This window comes from Apteryx rowi, unplaced genomic scaffold (genome assembly GCF_003343035.1).
Source record: "Apteryx rowi isolate R43461 unplaced genomic scaffold, aptRow1 scaffold_423, whole genome shotgun sequence".
In the NCBI taxonomy this organism is placed as follows: Eukaryota; Metazoa; Chordata; class Aves; order Apterygiformes; family Apterygidae; genus Apteryx; species Apteryx rowi.
The window spans coordinates 739,788-766,617 of record NW_020450676.1 but is presented as its reverse complement, the minus strand read 5'-3'; the positions used below and the strand labels follow the sequence as shown (position 1 = coordinate 766,617).

At 38.7% G+C, this 26,830-nt stretch overlaps 1 protein-coding gene across 1 annotated transcript in view; it reads right to left on the bottom strand.

Moving 5' to 3' along the window:
• Nucleotides 1–207: 207 nt before the first annotated feature.
• Nucleotides 208–26,830, bottom strand: part of SLC2A13 (solute carrier family 2 member 13) — a 219,549-nt gene continuing 192,926 nt past the window's right edge. Inside the window, exons 11-13 of the mRNA XM_026076041.1 lie at nt 3,649–3,770; nt 3,387–3,539; nt 208–2,210 (exon numbers count right to left, since the gene is read on the bottom strand). Coding sequence (XP_025931826.1) covers nt 1,984–2,210; nt 3,387–3,539; nt 3,649–3,770 — 502 coding nt within the window. The 3' untranslated portion in view covers nt 208–1,983. The remainder of the gene's footprint in view (nt 2,211–3,386; nt 3,540–3,648; nt 3,771–26,830) is intronic.

The following is a 26,830-nucleotide window of genomic DNA, read 5'->3' as shown; positions in this document are numbered from 1 at the left end:
CACTTTCAACAGCTGGTGCTTACAAGCATAAAAATATTGTGCGCTTAAAGGAGAGGAAAGATCTAAGGCCTGAGAATCCAGCTCTCTCGCTGCGCCAGGAAATGCTCCAGGTCCACCGTTCACCATGATTCATTTAAAATTCCCTCTGTCTTCTGTGCTTTCCCCTTTTATTTCCAGTCAAATTACAGAGGGATGTTTTAAAATGTTTCTTTTTAAAATTATTTCTTTGATTAATCAAGTAAAAAAAGAAAATGACCCAAAATACACCCAATCACTGAAGTTCAATAATTAAAGGGAGTAAGAAAACCCCCTGTATAGCATACTGTCAGACTTCATCAGATTTCATCATTCCAACAACAAAAAAATCCATACATTATCCAACAAAAATAATTTAGTAACAAACGTCCAGTCTCATTTTCATAGTACTCTTACATTCAAAATATTTTTCAACCCAAGAAAAGCCCACCAAACGTATCTACAAAAGCTAACGAACCCAACAATTTCTTTCATCTTTACACAATGAAAATGAATGTATTTTTACCACATAAATGGGGAACAGACCATAGGCAGAGGGGTTTTTCCACATTCTTTCATGAAGCAAATATTTCAAAGATAAGAGTTTGAATTTCTGATGCTTTCAAACTCATACCTCTGAAGAATTAAAGCAGTGAGGCCAGGGTAAGGAAAAAAAACCCATAATTTTTTACGTAGCTGCATAAAATTCAATTTGCCAAGGCAAGTAATTAGGGCAGGTGAACAAATACCATAAATATTTTCATTACCATGCTAAAGGCAGCCAACTTGATTTTTGTGCCTGACATTTTCTTGATAATTTTGCAATGCTTCAATAAGGCAATTAATATGAGATGTAGGCTTCTATCCATTGCTAATATTTTTGTTTAGATCCAATAAGACACCGGTTGACTAAGGGCATCTGAAGGAAAAATTTGCTGGGATTCATTTACTCTGCACATACAAACCGAAGGCAATATGATTATTCGTGAGCAAAGGGCACAAGAGGGGTGATCAGTGTGTACTTAGCAGCACAAAACCTTTCCGCTCCTTTTATTTCTTTTAGCTCATGATATTTTGTGTTCAAAACTAGGCACACACCCAAATGCTCAAATGCAAAAAAGGACATGAAAAATGATTTATTTCCAACTAACTGAAGCCTCTGTTTTGTACTTAGCGATAGATACCAGTTCATTTGTACATGTGCTCACATACTTAGTTCTGTTTTACCGCTAGCAGGAAGTTATTTTTGGCAGTTTATCTCACAGATACCAACTACTGCTTGTAGTATATACTCAAGAGCAGCAGTGGCTGGATAACCTAGTATAACACACACTTACGCCACCCTAGTGAAACACCACATAGGTGAGTATGGCTCTCTAACTCATCATCACACATAAATAGAAGTGAAATTCTATTAGGGTGAAATAGGGAAATGTTCCCTCTGATAGATAGAGCATATATTGGTATTTTCAAGTTCAGTTAATCCTTTTAAATGATTACCCTTACAGCAGCTTATGCATTCATCAGTTTTTGTACTACATAGCAGAACCTTATGCTAGGCTGCTATGGAATGGGCATCAGACAGATCTCAACTGCTCTCTGATTAGTTATTGTATAACTTTTGTCAGTATTGAAGATAAAGATAACCACTAACCATCTCGGAAAGCCTTCTATATTCATTGGTACAGCGCACCATACTGAATATCTTGGGATGCTGCAGTATTGCATATGCTTGATTAATTCATAAAATCATGGAATTTGATCTTTTTTGGAAGCCATTGCTTTTAGTTATCAAGAAAACACTAGAGTATCGAATTGCCTCCCAAATGGAGCATTTTTGAATATGAAGGCATTTTTAACTAGACAGTAGAAAGGAGAACCAGACCAGAAGCAGGGCAGTGAGGTCATCAAAGAGCTGCTCTTCCCCCAGAAGGCTTTTAAATGATTAAATACATCAGCAGCTGAAAATTATTCCACATCAGAAGCATCATTGTCAGAGAGATGGTAATTACTTCCCTTCACCCGAATATACTCAATATACCTCCCTTCATCAGAATCTGACATACCACATGTACATAGCCTGTTTTCAAACAAAGATTCAATTTCCTCTAGTTTTTTCCCTTTAGTCTCAGGAAGGCAGCCATAGATGAAAACAAGTCCCAAGCCAGCAAACCCTGCATAGAGGAAGAATGCTCCTGCAATAGAAAACAATAGGCAGGTTACATAACTTTCCATCCTTTCTTCTGTTACAGAACAAAAGAACGACAAAAGCAGGAGGCTGCTTTTACAAAAGTCCTTTGATATCTGTAAAAATTTGTATCATCTGTATCATCAAAACAATGAACAATTTGACTATGGATGCAGGGGGAAGACTGCTTTATTACAGCACTTGGTAATAGAGCAAACTAACAAAAGCAATTTCACTTAACACGGAAGATAATACAGATCCTTTTTTGGCAAGTCATTCTGCTGTTAAAGTAAACAGCAATTAAATCATTGCATACCCACTAAAAAGACAGGTATGAACAGCAAGAACTTTCATCGTTTATCTTAACAGCAAAGGACATGCTGAGGCAACCCTCAAAATGAGAACTTTGGCAAAAAGAAATAATCAGGAGTAAAATAATGCTTGTGACTCCCACACCTAATTATTATGTAAAATTCCTCTGCAAACAGAATCAGCACTGAGATTAAGCCTGTTCCCCCCCATCACCCAGTTTAACTGTGGACCCAGGGAAGGTCCCAGAGGACCAACACACATTTACCTACCATTAGTTTCTAGACTGATGACTCAAAGGAATTGACTGGCATGGCTGAAAAGTGGCACAAGGCCTCTGTACTAGTACTGATATGAAGGTCACAACAACTCAGTATCAGTTTAATGTAATTTACATGACTTGTGCTGGAGTGGCTGAACAGTAATCTGACAATCTCTCCACAGGCTCCAGAAGACAGGACTTAATCAACAGCTGGGAGCAGGGCAGTAGCATCTCAAAGTACACAGCTATTTCTGCAAAGAACATCTGATAATGGCCTCAGATGCCATTACAAAATGGAAAACTGCAGATGCTGTTCTTTTAAGTGGAAATTGGCATATTTCACTGAGTTAAAGGGTTTTTTCAGTTTCCATGTTTTCATCAACTGTCTAGATTCTCTTCTAAGGACAGAAAGAAATATTTCTTATGAAAACAGGATCAAACTCTATGATCCAGGCAGGTCATATCAGGTCTCTAGTCTTACTACACTATGTCTGAGATCTGTGCATTTACAGTTGGAATTTCATAGTGCAAAACAATTAAGAGGCCCATATTCTAAAGAAAATCTATGCACCAATGATAGCACTGCACACATGGTCACAAACTATTTCTTACCATAGTATGTAAGATACTCGGCCGTATGCAGAAACGTCAGTGACACGAGCACATTGAAAATCCAGTTGACTCCGGAGGAACATGCATTTCCAGTACTTCTTGCCCAAAGTGGGTAAATTTCAGAATTGACGGTCCAGGGCATAGGGCCCATCCCTAAGAATTAGAAAAAAGATCAATCTCAGTTTAACACATAGCCTCATCACTCAACATTTTAGCTTTACAATTTTTTAAACTTACTCTTTGAAAACAAACATTTGCTTACCAGGTGCAAAGAAAACCAAGTATAAAATAAGGCCCAGAAGTGCTGTCCAAGAGTATGGAGTGGGGCAGAAATTGTATGCCCAGAATAAATCTTCCTTTCTGAATACAGTTTCATTTGAACACCTGGAAAATAGCCATAAAAATTAATATTAAAGAATTTTCAGGAAAATGGGTGATATATCAATATAGTACTTGATGTCTTATCAAAACCTGACAAATGTAACATCAAGATGAAATAGATGCATCCCTGTTAATTTATCAAGACCATTTGAGCTGAGTCCTACATTCAGAAGTGTGCTTTACAAATAACTTTGTGTTTGACTGCATGGCCTTAGGAAGAGTAACCAGAAAAACATCCCTGAATTTAAACACTTGACTTGTACCGATGGACCTCCTTCAAATGAATAGTCTTTACTATACATGAGTAGTCTTACCAAAACCAGTGAAACCATTCAGATGAATATTACACAGTGGAATAAGAGCTGCAGCAGGAGGACTTCAAGGTAAAGATGCTGCAAGCAAGAAGCATTTAGGTGAAATGGAAGTTAGTCCTTAATTCACTGATGAACTACATGCAGCAGACTTGGGGCATGGAGTGTGCCAAAGTCAAGTGAAGTTATCAGGAAAGAAGGAGTATATTTTTTCCTCACAGTCAAATAACTTAGAAGAAGGTAGCATTTCTAACTAGACAGTAAAAAGAAGACAACGACCAGAGCAAAACCATGTCTGAGCTACTGAACAAAAGAGTGATTTTATTACAAGGACAATGTAGAAATTACATGTTTCTAGGAATAATAGGTTCAAAACAAGATATTCTCATTTAACTGCCAACATTATGTGGTATTTTAAATGGATACTGGCAACTTATTTTTGTAATAAATCTTATTTTTGAAAATTAGCATTTGTGTAAAGGGACAACAGATCATAACTGTAACTACAGTAACATTTCAGCTGCAACAACCTCAGCTGCTAATATGAGTACTTTCGTGAGAGAAGATACCAAAAACTTCAGTTTTAGGTTGACACTGCCCTTTCATATGCAATGTTATTTATTTGAAGAGAAGAAAGCACATCTGTCTGTGTTACGATTTTCAGATTAGCTGAGCACTTATGTGAAGAATATGATTCTCTTATGTCACACGGTAGGAAAAACAGAACGAAAAGGCCTAAAATGGGTGATAAATCATAGCTGGGCAACAAATAGTGAGATGGCAGAGCAGCAGACACCTACCAACAGACCTACCATCACTACAAAACTTGACTTTCAAAAGCAAATTCCAACAAAACAACTTTTCTCCTCCGACTTTTCTGTTAGGAAATGACCAGCCAACCCCAGGCTGGTAATGAATGCTATTAAGCACCAGGGGTCAACCCACCATCTGTTCTAAGGTTGAAGTCTTCCTTTTGTTGGCATGAATGTATCAACAAGACAACATTTAAAGCAGAATATCCCCATGAAGTTTCAAACAGTCCCAAATCCAATCTCAGGACACCTGCATATCCAAAATTCAAATACACTTAGAAGAGAGAGAGAGAGAGAGAGAGAGAGAGAGAGAGAGGTTAATCCAATGAATCCCGGGAAAATGCATATCTGAAACAACTGCCAAACCCTTACACTGCCTTAATTGAAGGGAGCCACAAGATTTTAAGTTCCACATTGCATCCGAGGAGGAGGCAGGGTCAGAGCAATGGGAGCTAGTGCTCCTCTCTGAGGAGAGCTGAGCTCTCTGCGGGCTCTCGACAAAGCAGTCAGCGCCAGTTTGCACCTTTCCATGCCGCTGGGGCCCCACCTTTTCTTGCTCAGGTAGAAAACCTATCTCATTCAGTGCATATGGATTCACTTTCAGTCCTGAAGTGAAAAATACATGGAAAACAGAGGCCAGCTGAACATTCACCTAAAAGAAATGTCCCTGCGCTCCCAGATGCAACAGGCTTCTGGCTCCAGCTGCTACCTGGCCATGCAGAGACTCAGGAATTGAGGACACCAAAAGCCTCCACTCTGATCAGGATTTTTCACCTTCTCTCAGCCAAAAGGGCTACTGCCATCCCTGCCATTTCTTCATCTTGCTTCTAAATATCACCCTAGGTTCCTTCTTATGTCACTTCGCTCTTTTGCCGCTTAGCTCAGCATCATCTTTGACAGCTAGACATGGATGAGTCCTTATTAGTGTCCTCCCTGACCGACTTCCACAGTGCTTTACATACTCCTCAGTGCATATGGTTAAATCAGATTTGAGCTTTGCCACAAGTGCAATATTTACGGCAGCCTGAACCGTACAGGAGAACTATTCTTTGTTCAAACTCACAATTCCTCACATGTTAAGGAAATGGTGCTTGAAAAACTCATTTCTCAACATCTGGTGATCACATAGCCATCTTCCATTCACCTCTGCATAGCCACTTGTTTTGCATTTGCATTGCTGTGAAATCACAGGATTGCTCAGTATCATACACTTTTTACAATTGCCCATTTGCTTCTTTAACTGTTATTCTAATTTCATTTGCAGGTGTTTGGTCATGAATACAAGCTGATTATCATTTTAAAATGTCTTGATGCTGAAATTGGTTCCCTCATTCTGTCCAAGCCAGATCGGCAGCTCCCTCAGAGAGGAACCTAATGCTTTCTCTCGAATTTTACAGTAAATAAAGATGTACTCAGTTTATTATCTTGTATCCATCTCTATCAGCACAAACCAACCTGCTGATTCATACAGACACAACCACTAGGAGGTCTGGATGTTTCTTTCCCCTACCAGCTCTCCCCAGATGTGTCCTACTATTGACAGAGTGGAACACAGACTATACGAGGGAAAAACAGATGTCTCGAAAGCCTCCTGTTGCTGGAGCCACTGATCTGTTCTCGGCTGTCTGTCAGGAACTGAGATGAAATTCTGTTGCAAGAAAGCAGATTTGCTACACTGAAACGGGAAGAATAGCATCAGAGACTAGACTTAATGGAAACCTTGCAGGAATGAACTTCTGTGCTTTGTTTATCCTTCAGTAGGAAAACAGCATGGTATGCAGAAGAAAAGCAAAGGTATCTGCATTTGCTGGAGTCTTGCAGTTCTGGTTACACACAAAAATAACACTTCAAGACTACGTATCTAGATATTTATTCAAGCACGGTTTCTGTACGAATTCTACTGCTATTCTCCTAATTCCACAAAATCTATTATTTTGCTAAAGAATATATTTATTATTTTGCTAAATAATATACTAGTAAGTACTGTATAATACACGACTGCATAAAATTCTGAATTCGGTCCTGCGTGAAGGCAATAATTGTACTTGGAAAATGTATGAGCAGCTAGCAAACTCTTCAGAAGTTGAAATACACAGAGAAAATCCTACGTAAATAGCTTGTAAGTCAAATCCTGTAGTCGGGTATCACCACAAAGAGATTGTAAATAAGAATGTGCCAGGTAATTGTCATACTAGTATAAACTGCAAAGAAGTACTGCATCATTTCCTCTGAAATTACTGCCAAAGCAAAAACATAACAGTATTACATTAAAAACCTTTAACACGAGTTTCTTTCATTGTACATTTTCAACAGGTAATTTATGAAGCACTTTTGTTCTAATTAGTGAAAAACAAACCTTCTCAACAGGAGCCACTTTTAACAGTTGATGTGATGAATTCTGCTGACTGGAAACATATCAGAATAGCAGTACATTTCTACATTAAGTGTATTATATATTTCGTTTCATCATCACAGAATCCATCCTTTATCTGATAATAGTCTGTAGTTCAGCAGACCTAAAGCTCTGCTTCCCACCCCCTTAAATTACCTTTTATAGCACATTTAAAAAAAATATGAGAAAAAAGGGCTGTTGTACATTGTCCAAATGTTATTGTTAACAACAGCAGGATGAAACAGGATAAGACCTTTTCCTTGATAATCAACCTAAATTTTCCCTAATACCGGAGCCAATTTGGCTGTAGAACAATTTTCAAGTGCAACACTGGAAACCGCAAACTAGGGCAATCATTAGGCAGTACATAGCAAACATCAAGTTAGCACAGCACAAGAAAGAGACCCAGCTGATTTTCTTCTCAAATTCTGTTAATTTTTGCTTTGCTGTAAAGTGAGGAATGTGTCGCTCTAAAGATATGGCTGTTGTGGGAATTAAATGTTTCATTCAAATTCAATGTTCATATATTTTTAATACGAAACCTGCTGGCTTCTCATTGTCATTTAAGCCCTTCAGAAGCATCTTAAATGGATTTAAATGAAAAATGCTAAAAGGTCAAAACTCAAATCAAATCAGTCTAAGGAAATAAATTACTTTTAAAGAAAATCACTAATCTTATCATTCACATCGTTAAAACGCTTGTTAGAACATGCATATCTCAAAATTATGTCTTCTGTTCTGAGAGCAAATTTAACACCAGGTTCTCTGGTATGCAAAGATTTTAAACCTAATTCACAGTTTCACTGATCCCCTATTTCTTTGTTCTAACAAGGGTAAAGCTACTTAAGGACTGTTATTATGCCAAACTTCTGTGTCTGGGTTGCAAAGATGATGATCATCAACAATTTCCTACTTAGTCTCCAGTGTACCACAAATATATTAGATTAAAAAAAAAATCTCCTTGTGTAAAGTGCCGGCTTTTAGCTCATGCAAATCAAACTGAACAATATAAATGTATGCCAAGCTTATTGACTCAACTTTTCCCCACAAGCATGGTCACTATAAGGATAGAGGACCAAAGAGAGCTCACAGAACAGTAGTTGCTGCTTGGAATAAGGAAAGTTTTTGTGGAAGATGCTTGGGAACACCTAAAATTATTTATCCACAAGCAACTACTAGTCCGATAGAAGAATGTGTTCCTTGATTCTGGGGTTAGTTTGCACAATTTGAGGTCCTCTTTTTCTGCTAAAAACACTTTATTTTCTATTGTGGTGCTATGTCACAAAATCTGTTTCAGTGGTCTGAACTAACTATCTTTAAATTACTTAAAGGAGAGAATTTAACAAGGTATCAGTTTAGCTAGCTAATAATTCAGCGATAGTCGGACATGTAACTAAAGAGAACTTTGGCAACTCCCTCTATCCTGTCCATCAAGTGAAATGCATTCAAAACATTTACACATCATCAATGACAGAAGAGTCATTGATATGCTAAGAAATCTTATTCTGCCTGAAGCACAAGGACACACAACTTAAGGGTACAGAGAGCTTAGGCTGGAAACTTACGGCATTAAACTAAACATATTGGTTTGCCTTATTGCATTGCCTTTTTTTTCATCAACATTTCTCAGGGACAGAAAGGCTCCTATCCCTGTCTAATTTTTTCTACTCATTTGAGTAAGCCACACTCACAATATTAATCATGCACATCAGACACAATCACCTTGTTCTTGATATTTGCTCTCCAAACATTCTTCTCATGCTGTAATTTCAAAATTCACTTCTCTCAGCAGTTCAGCAACAGTTACTTGAAATCCCTCCATTCCCTCCTGTTCCTAAGTAAAAACAGCGCCTACTCCTTGGCAGTCATCAGTCTCTCATATTGCGGTCCTATCACCTATCCAGGCTAAATTTATCTTCCCTCTGTGACTACTTCCATGAGATTCCCTTCCCCTTCCTTCTCACCCCATTCTGCCTCCAGCTCTAAATTGCTACCCTTACTAACCTCCCAAGGCTCTCCCAATTTCATCGGCTCTTTACAGATACCCACTACTTCCTTTACTGATGGCTTCTTGCACACATATAGTATAACAACCTATTAAATTCCAGCTTTTCCAAACTAAGAGGAAGTTTAAGGGCCTCTTCAGTACTTAAAGCGTTTCAAGCTTTAAAAAAAAAATTTAAACAATTTTTTCTGCTAATACTCCTGCCTTTCAATTCTTGGTTTGCAGACCCATGACGATTTCACTTTTGAACAGCGCCTGAAGCTGGCTGGCTACGTGGCTATTGCGTATAGATTTTTCTAAATCATTATTTATTTGACCCTTGTTATTAAGCCTACAAAATGACAGGATTTTTTAACTGGTGGTAATGTCAAATGTTAGTGTTGGTTCCTGAGGTCTCTTTAACCTTAACGTAGCTGCGGGAAAGGAAAGGACACTGAATTTGCCATCATAAAAGAAACAAACCAGTATTTCAGAGTGTGGAGGAGGTTCATTTTCTCCCCAGTCTCAAAAAGAGCACTATCTTTCTGAGGAGGAGGAATGAAGCTAGTTTGATGATGGCACATCATTTAACAAAATCAGTGAGCTTGAACCTGATGGCAATCCAAGAGATTTAACCCACCAGGATGGGGGTACGCTCTCATTCCCAGGAGGTGGTTCCAACTCCTAAGCAAGTTCTCAAACTAGATCAGAGGCATCTTTTGCCTTGAGCAAAGGAAAAAGCTGAAGAAAGCACAATGGCTCAGACAATGAGGGATCCAAGTAATATCCCATTATTAACAGTGTGCAAACAGAACTTTAATTGTAGAGAATCTGTAAGAAACCACAGGTTCATATGCACTAAAAATAGTCATAGCAGCACAACCTACAGAAACAAGGGAAACTGTAAGGTGTACTTCTGATCTGAAAGAAAAGTTCTGCTCCTTCAGTGCAGAAAATTCTTTATATATAAGGTAAGATGCTATCTGAAGTAACAAACAAAGCATAACTCTTTCCTAAAGGCACACAGCAAGATTAATTTTAAGACAACTAATATATGAATCAATATTTCCTAAACCTTCTCACTGTACCCTTGTTACCTGCTTCTGTTCCTCAGAGAAGACCCACTGAGAATCCAAGCCTCTCTGCAGACGACTGTATCCCACTGCTTTGATTTTGTAGTTTACATGGAGAACTAACTCATCTGTTTAAACTGATGCTGCTAAAAATATGCAGATAAAACTTCTTATGTCAGAGGATGGCAATTGGAAAAAAAAAGAACAGACAGATGCAGCCTTGAAAAATGTACCCATAAGATATTCAGCTAGCCATTTCTTAACCTTCATTACATAATGATACCAACAGCATTTTGGGACACTCACTGCAGCATTTTGCTAAAACTGGCAAGGAGTTTTTAAAATATTAGCATGCACTTACAATCTTGGAAAAATAGATTAGTTCAATGAGAAACCTCCCGTCACCTCAACAAATTGCTGAGGAATTTGAACACAAGTGAAAACCAGCCTTTAACACTTGTCAGGCTTTCTCTTAGGCCCACTGTTATAGGACAATATATTCTATAAAGACTAGAAACTACAAGACTTTAACTGGTTAATAGCTGCAATAATTGCAGCTGTCCAAAATATCTAAAAAAATCTTCAACTGAAGAGACAAAAATAGTTTCTTTCTCTATGCAATGCATTCCACGCCAAATAAGTTTAGTAGCTGCTAGTATGACTAGAGAAATACAACAAGAAAATACTCTCCTCAAGCTGAATAACTGGCAGTTCCTACTGTGCATCTGGGAAATTAAAAGCACATATTCAAAGATAAACAAAAAAATAAGGCAGAAGTTTGGCTGCTTTACCCATTACTGAGCCAGAGAGGTTAGAAAAGCCTTCTTTATTGTGTGCTGTAGGATAAGAACTGTATTTATAATAAAGTTTTACACAAAAATGGGTATTTCTTAGAGATCTGTTTGGTGGCAGCATGTTTCATGTACAGAAATGATAGTCAATTATATTATTATTTAATAATTAATTACATTTTAGAAATAATAGTTAATTATTCACACTGAGCACCATTTTCCTTATTGACTGTTATCTACTGATCTTTTTTTTATCTTTCTTTTATCTTCTTCTTATAGAAGAGCTAGAACTCTACAGACTTCTAAAATCTCCTCAAATCAATTCTTTCACCATTGTACACACCCTGTTAAATTAAGGAAAAAAACACTTAATATTCCCTTTATCCAAGAAAAACGCCTTACTGAAATCATTTCTTCATGGAAATAACTATCTCTGAGAAATAACTGCCTTCCATCATGCTTCTCAGTCCTGTCAGAACACATACTGCATTAGATTTATTATGCTGTTCTAATTTAACTCTGCTCCTGACTGCCTGGACACAGATACATATACATTTTTCTTAATATTCAGCTAAAAACCTTCAAAGAGATTTAGTTCAAATACTGGTGTTTTCCCAAACTCTTTGAGAAATTTTTGCTTTGCAATTGCAGCTGAATTTGCCCAATAGAGTGCTAGAGTAATTTTATTCAATGTGAACAGACTGAGTAATAGATTATCAAATGATGGACCAATTTTTTCCCATGACAAATAATTCCCCAATATTAATCACATCAAGGGAGTTCTTAACTGTTTGCCATACAAGTTGCTTCAGTATTTTTGTAACTACTTAGCAGGTGATTCTGACGGGCTGACAACACATTTACTGTGTCTTTTGCCAAAGGAAGAATCTCACCTATATGAAAGTGCTGGTTAGGAGTACTTATGTGGTCATGTACCTTGACCTTTTGTTAGTTGCTGATCTGAGCAAGCAGCTTTTATGTGCTTAGATAATTTGGTCTCTGCAGAAAGATGTTCAGTTTTGGATGTGCTTCTTTCTGGCCTGAAGGTTCTCTTTAATACTGCTGCATCTATTTCAAAGTTCAACTTGCTAATCCTTTAGACTTCTTTCATACTATACTGGCATCTTCTGTGTTCTGGTGGCTTCCTCCGGGCCCTTAGCTACAACTATCCTACTTTTCTGTCATGCCACAAACGTTTCAAGCTCCATTTTTCATCATATCTACAAGGAACTAATAGAGCTATATCTCTGCTACCCACTAGAATATTGTCACACATATTTATCTCGTCTTCCTTACCTCATGCTTTCCTTACCTTGAGAAAAGGACTCAAAACAGGAAAAGGCAGAGCAGTGTTTATACCTAATGTTAAAGCTCTGCTAGTGCAGATTTCACAACAGCTGGTAGCACTCATTAGGCGCACCTCTAGGCCAGTCTCAGATATTGCTCACTTAAAAAGCAGGAACAGAAAAATGCAAATACCTGGTTTCCGTTATAGGACATACTACTACATTAATCACATTAGACAGTGATTGATTGATTTTTCTTCCAGAAATTTTTTCTACTATTCTGTAAGTAGCAGATGGTAATAAAATTGTCAGGAAATGACTGATGTTTCTATGCTCTACACAGTGCCCTATCCTAATCCTAATTCTGATCCTGCTTGGACACACCTGGTTTACTCCAATAAAAATCAAAAATAACTAGCAATAATTAAATTATGTGATTTCATAGTTCTGTCATAAGCAAATCACAAATAACTCAAATTTTATATTAACAATATGTAAACTGGGTGAGGACTCATACAACTCTGAAAAATAATCATCATCTGTTCACTTAATAAATGACTAACAATTATGCCTACAGAACGTTAATGGGCAGAATTCAAAATTAAAACCTGACCAAGATGCATTTCTACCTGGGATCATGTTAGCTATTTTAATCATTAGACAACAGGTCAGAGTTTCAAAACCTGGTGCTTGGTTTTTCTTTTTAACATTGGGCATTTTCAGATATCAAATAGCTGACAGTAAAAAATTAGCTGTTCGGTGTAGAGAAAAAAATGAAGATAAATCACTTATCTGTTTCATCTTTTTGTGAAAAGCTTCAAAATTTCCCCAATTTTTAACGAAAAAATGAAATGAGACAGAAAAAAAAAGGAACAGAGGCATCACAGATTAGAAACTTGTTTGTTTTAGTTAAAAATGATTTTTTTTGCAATTTGCTTGGGGGAAAAATAGATTATTAAAATATTTTTTGAAATTTATTTTTTCCTTGAAGAAAATGAGCATCTTATTAAAATATTTTAAATAAAATTCTCAAATATCTAAAATACATTACTGCGCACACTGAGTACACCGAAGTCCAATCTAAACCCACAAATAAATTCAGGTCTACAACTATATTTAACAAACAGCAGGCAGAAGAAAAGAAGGTTTGGTTGATACCCAGCTAAGGGATTCACATTCAAAACAGTTTGAAACCATAGCTGTAAAAATTAGATGTGGTATTCTGTTAGCTTAGGAGGCCATGACAAAAATATATTCATTATGTATACTCAGAAGACTACTTTCAGGTTTTAAAATGTATAATTCGGTAACACCTACAGCTGTTAGTGATATTTCTAGAAGGAGACTCAAATACTAGTGTACACAATAAATAAATAGGACATATCATCTGGTAATTATTTCCGGAGAGATTCTTCCTGAAACACAGCAAATACTTCAGAGACACATTTTTGTAGAAACATAGAAATACCTCTTTGTTTCTTTTTTTTTTTAATTCATTCTGAAGGGCTTTTCCCTATTTAAAGTATGACTCACTTAATAGCTTGATATGTTGATATTTAGTTGCAGAAAATGTTTCTCCAAAATATCAGAGAACGCTTCACTGGAACTGGAGGTCATACAAGGTTAAAGTTACAGAAAGAAAACATTAAAGGAGAAGCAAAAAACACATCTACCAAATGTTTTCATGAGAAGGCAAGAGAATAATTTTTTTGCAACTTTAAAGACCTCCCCGTACCTTCTTTGCAAGATAACAAGAGTATGAAAAAGCACTCCTGAAAGAGGGCACTGTGTCTGTAAAGCTCAACAGGCAACAGTGGGCAACCATGAGATATTTGTCCCTCTCCCTCCCGGGATGGTTTCTAATGGGTTACAGCCAAACAGTTACAGCTGAGCACTTTCAGGACCAAGACAGGATTTTTTCCTACTTGTTGGTTTGTGGAATGCCAGCTTTGATCTCACAGAAAATAACACCCTGCATCACAAGCAGTATTCAATCTGGTGGTCCTTACTAAAATAGTCCTAATATACATACAATCTTTGGGGTTTTTGCTCATGAAGGAATCAGTAATTTGTTCTGACAGACCGCATCTTTGGGGAATTCCAGTGCTAAGCTCCATGTTCCCTGGCTTCTCAGTGACCCTCGAACACTCCTGCTGCTCCAGATGGAGTATTTTTGTGCAGAAATTATGAGCCATCACTGGTTTTTACATGTTTGAGAGCTCCTGGAGCTTGCGCAAAGCTCCACACCAAATCACTGGTAGAGACTGGGGGGAAATCTCTGACAGAGATTGGGGTAACGGAACTGAAGAATTTCTAGCTTGTTTCCAGAACTAGAAGTATTTTGTCTTGTTGGTTGTACTACCTTGCAATATGTATAATTAAGTTCCTGAAACAAATTGTTCTGAAGATTATGATGTTCAATGCAGCTATGTATGATACCAAATACAGCATTTTAGAAGTTCAGGGAAGAGTTTACTATCAAACAACTCTCCGTACACAATGTTTCATCTCATTTGTTTTTTCTTCTGATTTTACATTTAATTTACTTAGTATTTACTGTTTTTAAAGGTCTTGTGGTTACAACAGGTATATCAACCTGCTGTCTGCTCAATGTAGAAGTATCATTTCTATCACTGCCAGCCAGAAGATAACCTCTTTCTTGTCTTTACATTAAGACAGATCATCTCAATTAATAGCGTTCAAAGTGGCTGAGCGTAGGGCCTAATCCATAGCCCAGCAAGGCACCAAGCTATTAGATGCTGATTGGATTCAATTTCTCAAGAAACTAACCACTGAATAAGAACTGCAATGCATATATATATATATTTTTTTTTTGGGGGGGGGGGGGAAGGCAGGGCAGGGCAGGGCAGGGGGAAAGATTTTTTAATTTCTGTGCAAAATAGCACCATGTGGCCCAAACCTCATTCTGGGAATCCAAAGACAGAAGAATTTGTATCTCTGTAGTGAGAACACAAAATGATGAAAATGTAAAATGAGCACATACTTATGGTTAGGAGTAGCTATCGAAATGTAATAGTTGATTACATATTAATTTTTATTGCTCAGTTGCAGATAGTAAGTAATAAATATCCTATGATATCCAAGACGATAATCCTTCTAAATGTTTTTAGTGTTTAATTGTGGCTGTGACCTTGTTTTATGAAGTTGTCTAAACACCAACATAATCACCACACTTTGCTAATATAAAATCATAACCTCTCAAAATTACAGGAGACTATATTTTAATAGTAATAAAAATATCAAAAGCAATTATTGATGTGCAATATTCTCAACAATTTTCCTTTAAAGTATTACTAATAGAAGTGTGCGAGAATTGCATGCATGATGTAATTAAGACTATTTTATGAAATGTAGCCAGATGCCAGTGACAAATAAGGAACAAATCTTTTACTCCATCAGTCAAGGAACTACAAGAGAGATTGAGATCAAAATTTTAGACATCTGAAGTTGAGTAAGACAAATTCTATCCATACTGCTTAATTTTACTTGCACTTATAGGTAACTTTTACTCACGCTTGTGCCATTTGCATTGTGTTAGCAATGACAGTCATATTATCAAATGAATGTCATCAGCATCTGAAAACCATCACTTCAGTTAGGACTGCCCAGTGTAATTTTAATCCCATGGTCCAAAGATACCAAAGCTAATGAAAGCAAGCATACTATCGTAACTCAGTATCAAGGTAACTTAGCAGAAGTATTGACTGGAGGTTTATGCAACTGTCTCCAAAGAAGTAGGCTCTATTTCAGTGTTATAACCTTCTTTTTATGAAGCCCTTTGAACACGCCATAAAACAATAACATAAATTGTATTGCTTTTAATTACCCAAAACTTTATGTGTACAAAAGAATTGTAAAAAGTACTGCTCTCATGTTGAAATCTGTTATATCAAAATGGCAGAGAACAGCAACATGTTACAGTCAAATTAAAAAACAAAACAAAACAAAAACAAACCCAAACCCCAAACTCAAGACGCAGAGTGGAAATGCTGACACAACTGCTACAAGTTATCAGATGTGACTCTGAATGGTAAGCATCACGGATTCAATTCATAATCCGAACAGATTCTTTTCAAAGCCCCAGTCCTAAAGTCACAGTAAGACTAACGGCCCTGCAAGCAGAGAAACCATGGGGAAGGTCAGCCCGTGGCAAACGCGCTGCTGCAGTCGTGCTGCTGCTGCTCTAAACGTAGCTCGTTCGCGCTGGGACCGCACAGCAGTCACAGCACCTTACAAAGGAGCACCTGCAAAACTGGCTTGCGGCAGAAAGGACTTTCCATGGCACTCACAGATCTGAAGAGTCATGTTCAGCTATGTATTTCAATACGATGTTAACAGAGAACAAAATATTTATTTTCTGAAATTTCCACTGAAATCAAGAGGAAAGTAGGGAGTACGAACACTTAGCAGAATTTGCTCTTTTGCTGGACCTGAGGCGAAAAAACGTAAGGAATGAAGAGTTAGGTCATACATCAGAACTACGTACAATAGCACATCTTTTTTAGCGCTTCCCTGCTGTATTTAATTTTTAGTTACTGACCTATATAGAAACTTTCTATTTTTATATTTCTAGTAACAATCTTTTTGGCCAAATCAAACTCCCTTCCATCTGGAGTACTAAATTGCTTCATTCAATTCCTGCAACAATAACTGAGGCACAAACATCACATTCTAACTGGTCTCCATTACATTTTAAATCTATCTAGACTAAAAAATGGGGAACTTGTATTTATTGTGTTAAATAAATCAAGAAAGACTATTTCCTTTTTAAAAATAGCTTTCCCCTGCTTCCAGAAGGTGGCAATATCTCTGTCTCAAGAAGCTCACAGAAACTGCTACTCCCCAAGGGAAAAGCAAGCAATACGCACCTGCCCAGCCACGGTACAGCGGGGATGGCAAGAACTACAGTAAGCAACGGTGCTATACAAAGAATGACCCCTCAAGTGTCAGCCTGGTAAATTCACTGGAGATCATTAATTTTATAACAGAAAATGGACCCCCAATGATATTTAAAAAATGTTCAAAGATAACTTATTATAAGACTTTTTTTTCCACGCACGATTTGTGAGAATAACTACTTAACATACAGTGTCACTCTGCTTTCATTTGTGCTTGCAGTCACAATGCATACGCGAAATCTACGGAATTTTAGGAAATACAGAACTGATAAAAGGTTGCACTATCTCTGCAAACTTCAGGTACTGAGGCCTTGATTATTACATGAAAATCTGAAAGTTTGGGATCCTATGGTAGAAGACTTCGCAGAAATTCATCTTATTTTCCATGGCCCTATTACTACTTTACAGAAGTAAGGGCTTTTGAACTACAGTTATTTTACCAAGAAAATGTGCAAAATGGGAACATAAATCATCTGAATCATAGGTCTTAACAACTAAATAATCATGCAGAATCTCAAACTCGTCTCTCATTATCATTTATGCAAAGCTAACATGACAGCTGTAGAAAGCTACAGGAAAAAAAAATGTCTGTGCATCCTGCAAGTAGAAGTCCATACAGCAATTCCCCCAAAGTGCCCCAGTGTTCAGAAATATAACCTGCCATATAACAGATGCCCATTTCTTAGTCTTTATTAACAGATGAGCTGAATTAAAATAGGGTCATGACTTTAAACCAAATTAAACAATAATTCTAGCTCAACTTGCGCCAGCGAAGGATTGATTTCACTGCCTCCATTCTCAAGGAAACAAACCATACATGCAGACAGCACATACAATAATTTATATGAATTAAACTCATCAAACATATTAAATTATTTAACAGTCCTAATACAGAAATGCGCTAACTTATATCTGTCAGAAAAAAAAAAGGCAACAAACCTCTGAACAAATCTTCATTATTTTAAGAAGGGAAGAAATTATAATCTTTACTATATCAGATGATGAGATTATTCAAGAATTATTATTTACTATTGAATAAAGGTGTATGAAATATGGAATATATGGAAGCTGTTAAAGGTACAAGCTCCTGTAAGAAGGACTGGATTCAATCCTGCTCTTTATCAATAAAAAACTCCAACCACGTGCACCTTTAAAACAGACCCCCCCACACCAAATAAAGAAAATTTCATTTTATTAAATTCATTTCAGTGTAAAAACCTAAAGGAGTCTACTCAAACAATTTGTCACAGAGGATTTGTATTTAAATCTGAACTTTAAAGTCCACACTGAATATATGTGGAAAAAAACCCAAAACTATTTAAAGTATTCTTCTCTCGGAGAAAAACCCCCAGGCCTGCAAAGCAAGCCCGTGCCCTTTGCCTCAGCTTGGCGGCAGCAGGGAATTGCCAGGTCCCTGCGGGGCGCAGGCCCCCCAGCCCAGGGCCCTTCCCACTGCCCAGCCCGACCGCGGGGGCGGCAGGGAGGCCAGCGCCAGCGCCACGCTCTCCCCTCCGCGACGACTCCTGGTGGGGCCTGGGTGCCTTTCGCTCCCTCCCAAAAAAGATGAGCAGCTGAGGAAGCTAATTAGCAGCAGGCTCCTGTGTGCAACAAAAGACTCTTTTCTCACATGCACATTTTATAAGAGAGAGGGGGAGAAAATTTGCATGAATTATCCATGTGGCCTAAGCACACTGAGGAGGAACTGGCAATTCCCTCACCTGTGTTAGCATGCTTTTTTCCCCTTCCCCTTGCATCTAAAGGCAAACTGAGGCTTTCAGGGAGGGAAACAAGACCATTTTCCTTCTAGTCCCATCTCAGCCGACCAGAGAATGACAGAAACATGCAGAATGCTTCCTATTTCAACAGGATGCAAGTCCGAATTAAAAACACCAGAGCATCTTCTGCCTTGGACCATTTTCAGGTGAGGAAGAGTATCGATTCAAACCTGTTCCCACTTAAATAACTGCAACGCAATGTTTTACTGACACAGAACAGCATTTGGGGATATTTTACCTCAAGGACCACTTTGGCTTTTCTATTCCAGTTACATCAATGCTATAGCATTTGAAGTAGTTGTTATAACAACTAAAGCAAACAGCTGTCAGAAAGCATCAAATCTCTCTCCTTCATTGTTCGCTACCAGAATGGCTTTTAAGTAGTAATGTAGAGTAAGATCTGGAAGCAAGGTTCAGCAACAAAATGCAATACAAATGAACAAGTAGAGAACAAACGTACAAATGATGTTTCAAACCAAGCAGACCTACTTTAAAATCCCATTTTGTGCCGGAAATATCTCCATTTTGTCTTCAGCATACAAACTGAACATCTCCAGAGTCAGAATATATTCACTTCATAGCAGGATTGATCGGGAAAAAATTTTGTCCATCCTTTAAAGTATCCAGAAGTTGCCATTGGTTGAGTAGATGTAATGAGTTAGGAACATTTATGGTAATTCCTAAGTAATTACCATAAAGGTAGATATATAGTTTCAGTTTAGATTATCATGTTGCTCTGCTTATTATTCTAGACATAAAATACAGAAACAAAATACAAAGGACCTTAACTGTTCAGGCATCAGATTCAGTCAAAAATAAAATCATAATTTTTTCCTCAAATATTAAAAAGAGTAATCAAGAGGCTGTATCTCCTCTGTGAAGGTTACAACAAAATTCCACTCTCAATTTAAATTATTTAAGTAAATATATACCTATTTACTATATTTTTAAATGCTGAAAGAGATTTTATTAAGGTTACCGGGCTCACTATGTATAATTTATTTTTAAAAGAACTTAAAAACATGACTCCTCAGAGATTCTGGGGGGGTTGAAAGGATCAGAGAGTTGCACTTATTTTGCTACCTATTCCTGCATCACCAAAAGCACAGACTTCATCTGTGATTGACAACACAATATTCTGCATCACTTTATGCTTCTATTCCTCATGTTTACTCTTCCTGGCTAATAGAGATGGCATTAAAATATGCATACAAGATTTCTCAAGTTCCTCCTCTACGTCTACATCCCTAGCTCTCAAGAATCACATTGTTAGGTGCAACATAACCACAGTGTTTATGTTGTCTAAAATCCTCCTGTATCTCAGAAAAGATCTTATTCCTCAGATTTTGGCTGATAACGACTATAATCAGTACCAGACATCTTTTTCATTTCTGTTTTCATACAACTCACTAATTTATATTAGATATGTCTATTATTAAGCTGAAGCACACTCTCGCAATCAGATAGAAAAAATAGCATTCTGCACCAAAACCCTGCTATTCCAAATTTCCACACTTACTGGCAACAGGTGAATATAATCAGAATTTAATTCTATTTGAAATAGCAAGTATTTTGTTTTTCTTTCCTTATGATCCCAGAAAAAATAAAATAAAATAAAATAAGAATTCTAAGTTCTGGTTCCTACTGAAGTGATGAATATTTCACAGCAGTTTCTCTTCTAACTGCTGGCGAATCTAGTAACTCTTTTCAATACAGGCCCTTGTAGAAAGATTCCAGATATTCATTCCAGTAACAAAATCTTTCACCCATACTTCCTGCATTACAAAACAAGCAATGTCGAGATGTGAACAGAAAAGTATTTCATTCCTGAAACACTGCTCTGGTGCTAGCCTTTCAATGATAACAAGAAAGATTTGTGTATCCATACCCATGAAGCACTGAAAATACATTCTCAGTCTCTAAACGTGTGAATACACACATATATTTTTTGACATTAATAAAGAATAGACAGCAACTTTTATAAACATACTTGTCATATTGCAAAAGTGTCTTTATAAGATAGTAACCAACAAAACTGAAGTATAATGAACTTATTTATGTCCTCTTTATTTACAAGCAGCAAAAGAAACCTGACATTTTTAGAAAAATCTCATGTTACTGAAAAGAAAAGGTTTCCTGGTTGTTTTTAACAGTCTTATCCACTATGTATTAGTCAACAGAGCACTGTTTGAATTTAAAATTCTCCAGAATATTTATAAGGCTATGACAGAAGCTGGCATGTCCCCTGCAGGACATAAACCAGACTGCTGTCTGAGCATCCAGCTAATGAGCCACTGGAATCTATCTGGGACCCAAGGCATAAGTGCTGAGCTCAGGAGGCTCATTCCTGTGGTAGAGACTCTCCTGAAACCGGGAACCTTGGTTTAGCTGCGTGCCTCACCCACTCCCTCATGCTGCCCATGTAATTTAGACCCTGTTTCCCTCAGAAGGCGTTTCTGAGATACTCCTCAGGAAACGATGGTGGATATAAGCAACTGGCACATGGCGGTACCTAACAGCTTTATTGAGACTCCGTAAACATACCATTAATTTTACTCAGAAGATAAGCATTCAAGAGCATGCTGGTCACAGCAAGATGAACAGCTTCCCAAACACAGAGCTCCTTGTTCATTCGTCTTTGCATTGACCGAGAGTGGAACACTTCTTTACATTTACAAAAGCAGGATTCTCCATGGATCATTAAACTCCTGTGGTAAGATGATGTTCCTCTAATAAAGTTAATAAAAATGGCTGAGGAAAGCTGATCACTCAGCTCCCCTCCCTTTATAAATTTCTGTCCCCAACTGGCCTTCTTAGGGGACTGTGGAGACCTGTCAGCTAATTTTGTGGACAGGATGACTTCGAGGCTTGCCTCTGATCTGCAGATGATGTTATTTCTTCATAATTGTTTACTGTATAAAGCCAATATCTTTCTCTCAAAGGGAGACTGCTCAGAGTCACTCATGAGAGCCTTTTAGCTCACAGTTGTAGGCCTACTGTAGTCTTGACAATATAGTCATGTCGAGGTTAATGTCATATCAAGGCACCATTAGTAGCTCCTTTCCTTGCACAGTTATTCTTTCAGCTGTAAGATATTAATGTAATTTAAAGTTTCTCCTAAAGCATTCTGGGCTGGCCTTTACAGTTATTGCAATTGCATGGACAGAAGTTTCAAGGTTTCTGAGAGTACTGTGGGAGTAATAGAAGTTGTGGGAAAAGCTAGATTTCATTTAATGCTATGAAAGCACAGAATTGAACCCAACCACCTCCACATTCGGTTCTAACGATGAAACAGACTCTGCCTGTGATCTCTGTCATGCCACCTCAGCTTTATATTGTAATTTTTCCATTGCATTCCCATCTGTAAAACTGACATAATGTCATTTATCAACTTTGTGGGAATTTTATAATTCAATGTTTATGAAGAAGGGACCTCTTAATTTAAAAAAAACAGGGTTGAAGTGGAATCAACCCAAGCATATGCATGTAAACAGGAAAGTGCTTATGGGACCACATTACAGGGAAAGCTCTCATGCCCTTTCTAGGAAGACAGGACACCGGGGTGCCTCTCTGAAGTGCCTGAACACTAATGCACAGAGACACGATGGGATAGCTCACACGACTGGAGTGCTGCAATAGATGAATACAGGCTTTTTAGGAAGGGCAGGCCAGGAGGATGAGGAGGGGGAGTTGCCCTTTATATGAGAGAGCAGCAGGAATGCAGGGAGCTCTGCCTGGGGACAGGTGAGGGGCCAGCTGAGAGCTTATGGGTCAGGTTTAGCAGGAAGACCAGCATGGGTGACATTGCAGTGGGTGTCTGCTATAGAACACCTGATCAGGAAAAAGAATTTGACAAGGTCTTCTTCATACAGTTGGAAGAAGCTTCACGTTCACAGGCCCTGGTCCTCATGGGGGACTTTAACCACCCTGAGATCTCCACACCTCTCTCTCTGAGGGACAACACAACAGGGAACATGCAATCCAGGAGGTTTCTGGAGTGCATTGATGACGATCACCTGTGTGAGGAAGTTAAGAAGCTGAGGAGGAGAGGTGCTCTGCTGGACCTCATACTTGCAAACAAGGAAGAACTGGCCAGAGWTGTGAAAGYYGGGGACAGCCTTGGCTGCAGCCACCACGAGATAGTGGAGTTCAGGATCCTGCAAGGAGGGAGCAGGGCAAAAAGCAGGATCACAACACTGGACTTCAAGAAAAAACCTTGGCCTGTTCAGGGACCTGCTTGGAAGAATCCCATGGCATACAGTCCTGGACAGAAGAGGAGTCCAAGAGAGCTGAGTGATATTCAAGAATCACCTCCTCTAAGCTCAAGAATGGTCCATCCCAACAAGCAGGAAATCAAGCAAAAGCAGCAAGACACCTGCATAGATGAACAGGAGCTCCTGACTAAATTCAAGCATAAAAAGGAGGTGTACAAGAGGCGGAAGCAGGGACAGGCGATCCAGGAGAAATATAGAGACACTGTCCGAGCATGCAGGGATGGGGTTAGGAGAGGTAAAGCCTGCCCAGTGTTGAAACTGGCAAGGGATGTGAAGGGCAACAAGAAAGGCTTCTACAAGGACATAAGCAGCAAAAGGCAGGCTAGGGAAAATGTGGGCCCACCACTAAATGGGGCAGGGGTCCTGGTGACAAAGGACACAAAAAAAGGCTGAGGTACTGAATGCCTTCCTTGCCTCAGTCTTTACTGGTAGACCAGCCTCCAGGAATCCCTGAGACCAGAGGGGAAGTCTGGAATAAGGAAGATTTACCCTTGGTGGAAGAGGATTGGGTTATGGAAAACTCTTAAACAAACTGTAGATACACAAGTCCATGGGCCCTGACAGGATGCATCCATGAGTGTTGAGGGAGCTGGCTGATGTCATTGCAAGGCCACTCTCTATGATCTTTGAAATATCATGGCAATTAGGAGAGGTTCCTGGGAACTGGAAGACAGCAAATGTCACTCCTGTCAGGCCACATCTGGAGTGCTGCGTCCAGTGCTGGGCTCCCCAGTACAAGAAAGGCATGGACATACTGGAGTGAGTCCAGCAAAGGGCCACAAAGATGATTAAGGGACTGAAACAACTGAGGAGAGACTGCAAGAGCTGCGATACTTAACCTGGAGAAGAGAAGGCTCAGGGTGGGGATCTTATCAACGTGTATAAATATCCGATGGTGTACAGAAGACAGAGCTGGACCCTTCTCAGTGGTGCCCAATGACAGGACAAGAGGCACAAATTGAAACACCGGAAATTTCATCTGAACATAAGAAAACATTTCTTCACTGTGAGGGTGGTCGAACACTGGAACAGGTTGCCCAGGGAAGTTATGGAGTCTGCATCCTTGGAGATATTGAAAACCCAACTGTATACAGTCCTTGGCAACCTGCTCCAGCTCACTCTGCTTGAGCAGAGGGGTTGGACCAGATGATTTCCAGACGTCCGCACCAGGCTCAGGTTCTGTGAAGGGCACAGAACTGCCTGCTTGCCTCCACCACCGCTAAATGCAAAACTGTCCTAAATCTTGGCAAATGCGCAGAGTCCCAACACAGAACCCTCCAACCGTGCTGAGAAAGAAGATTCAGCTCTTCCTCTTTCTTCTTTTACTACAAAGTGATCAATTTAAGAATATTCTTGCTAATTGCCCTGAAACCATCCTTTATATGTCCCTGGGGCAGAACTGGAAGCAGCAAAATTTGCATATCCACAGTTGTTTTGTTGACCAATTCATTAATACCATGGGTTGCAAAGTACTGACTATGCCAGTATATTAAACAAGACACTCCCAGTCTGAGAGTCAGACTTATGTAACTGATGAAATGGGAAATCTCTATTCTTTGTCTTGCATGTATGATTTCACACAACCACAGGTATATTACCCACATTACCAAACACATCACACATTACCCATGCTGTTTCAAGGCCTGATGGACTTGGTTAGATTTATTCTTACACTATTTCCCTTATATTCTCCCTCCCGCTGGGGCCACTGTTGGCCACAGAGTCCCCTATATTTGAAAGAACCAAAATGCTATATTCTTCTTGAAAAACATTTGGACAGTCTAATTGTCTCCCTAGGTTTCTATGACAACCACTGCAACATAAACACTCTCGCTGGCAGCCACAAGACACTGAAATTTCTGCTTGCTTTCCTCCACTACCCATAACTTCTCAATTTAGAACATATTGTAACTGTGAATAAATATGATTAACTATAAACATAGAGGTGGTGTCTAGTATACAAGGCTGGCATTGGGGAAGCCTCTTACAAATAAAAATACATTACAGCATTTTATGATAACAGTCAAAACATTCCCTGTTACGTCAGCATTATCAAATACCTTGGGATCAACTGTGAACAGTGCAAAGCTATAAATACATAAACAGAGGAGAATTTCCTATGTCAGCTTGTGAGGCTGTAGAGAGCTTTAAGTATAACAAGGCCTTCTATCCTGACGCTTTTAAGAATGTCTCACCTTGTTGGTAGGTTACACATCAGGAATAGATAAGCCCCGACAGATGTCAGAGGGTTGGGGTTAAGACGGCAGCAGAGTTACGTGGCTGCACACACATCATGTGACAGGACAGTATGCACCACGCCACGGCTGCAGTTCCCATCTTTCCAGCAGGAAACCACAGACAAAATACACATACGGAAGCAGGGAAACGCACTGCACTGCACAGTCAATCTGAGCACAGCAGAAGTCCTTTCTCTGAACCTCTTGTATCAGGCAAGATAGTAGAGCTGCTGCTTTTGCCACTACCCAGGCAAACTGAGGTCTAAGTCCCGAACAAACAGCCCAAGTCTTCCTCCCCCTCCTGAGCAAAGTTGCTAGCAAAAGAGTAGGGACGGATTAGGCTACAGTAACTGTGGAGGCTTTAAGTCCACTCAGTCAACCCTGGACAGCATTAAACCATTGGAATACACAGGAATTACAAAGAGGCTACAGGTGATAATGTATAGTTATTAGATGTTCATAGGTCACAGTCACCTTTCAAAGTATTAAACCAGTTTCCCATTGTAAAATGCTACGTATTTTTTAAATAACTGCCACTGTAAATCTAGCACATGACAAAGTAACTTTGTGAAATGGAAGGATGCAATTTCAAGCATCAGCACAAACATAATTTCTTCAGTAGTGCTCTTAGTTTGTCTTAGGCACTTATTCTCAGTGCGCTGGCAGAAAGATAGGAGTAATTCCGATGGCTCCGAGCAACAGCTGGAAATGTAACTGTGCAATTTTCACTGTGGCAATCTCTGTGGTTGGGGAGGAAATCCTATGGCTTTTTGGAACTGTTTTTGCTGTAAAGTGAACTCATGCTTTGAGGAACCCGAGCTAGGGAGTCTGTGAATATGAACCCTGCTTAGCTTGGAAGTCAAAATCTACAGGGATTCCCTCCAGGTCATTATGCAGAAGTACATCTACCTGTGAGGAGGAGGAGGTGAAATGCATGCCTGTTTCATAGGCACTGGAACAAAAGATACCACATCACACTTCACAGCCTGAAGGACCAGCTTTGGAAAACTTCCTGATTACACAGACAAGGTGGAGACAAGATTAGCAATTAATGAAATAAACACTAGAACTAGGGATAAACATATAATCTTTGGGAAAAGAAATGCAGCTGTTCCATTGGTTTTCTTTTTTGTGTCAGGATTTTCACTGTAACAACCACCTATAAAACAAATTGAAAGATGTTTCATTTTCTGGTGAAAGATTTTGAAG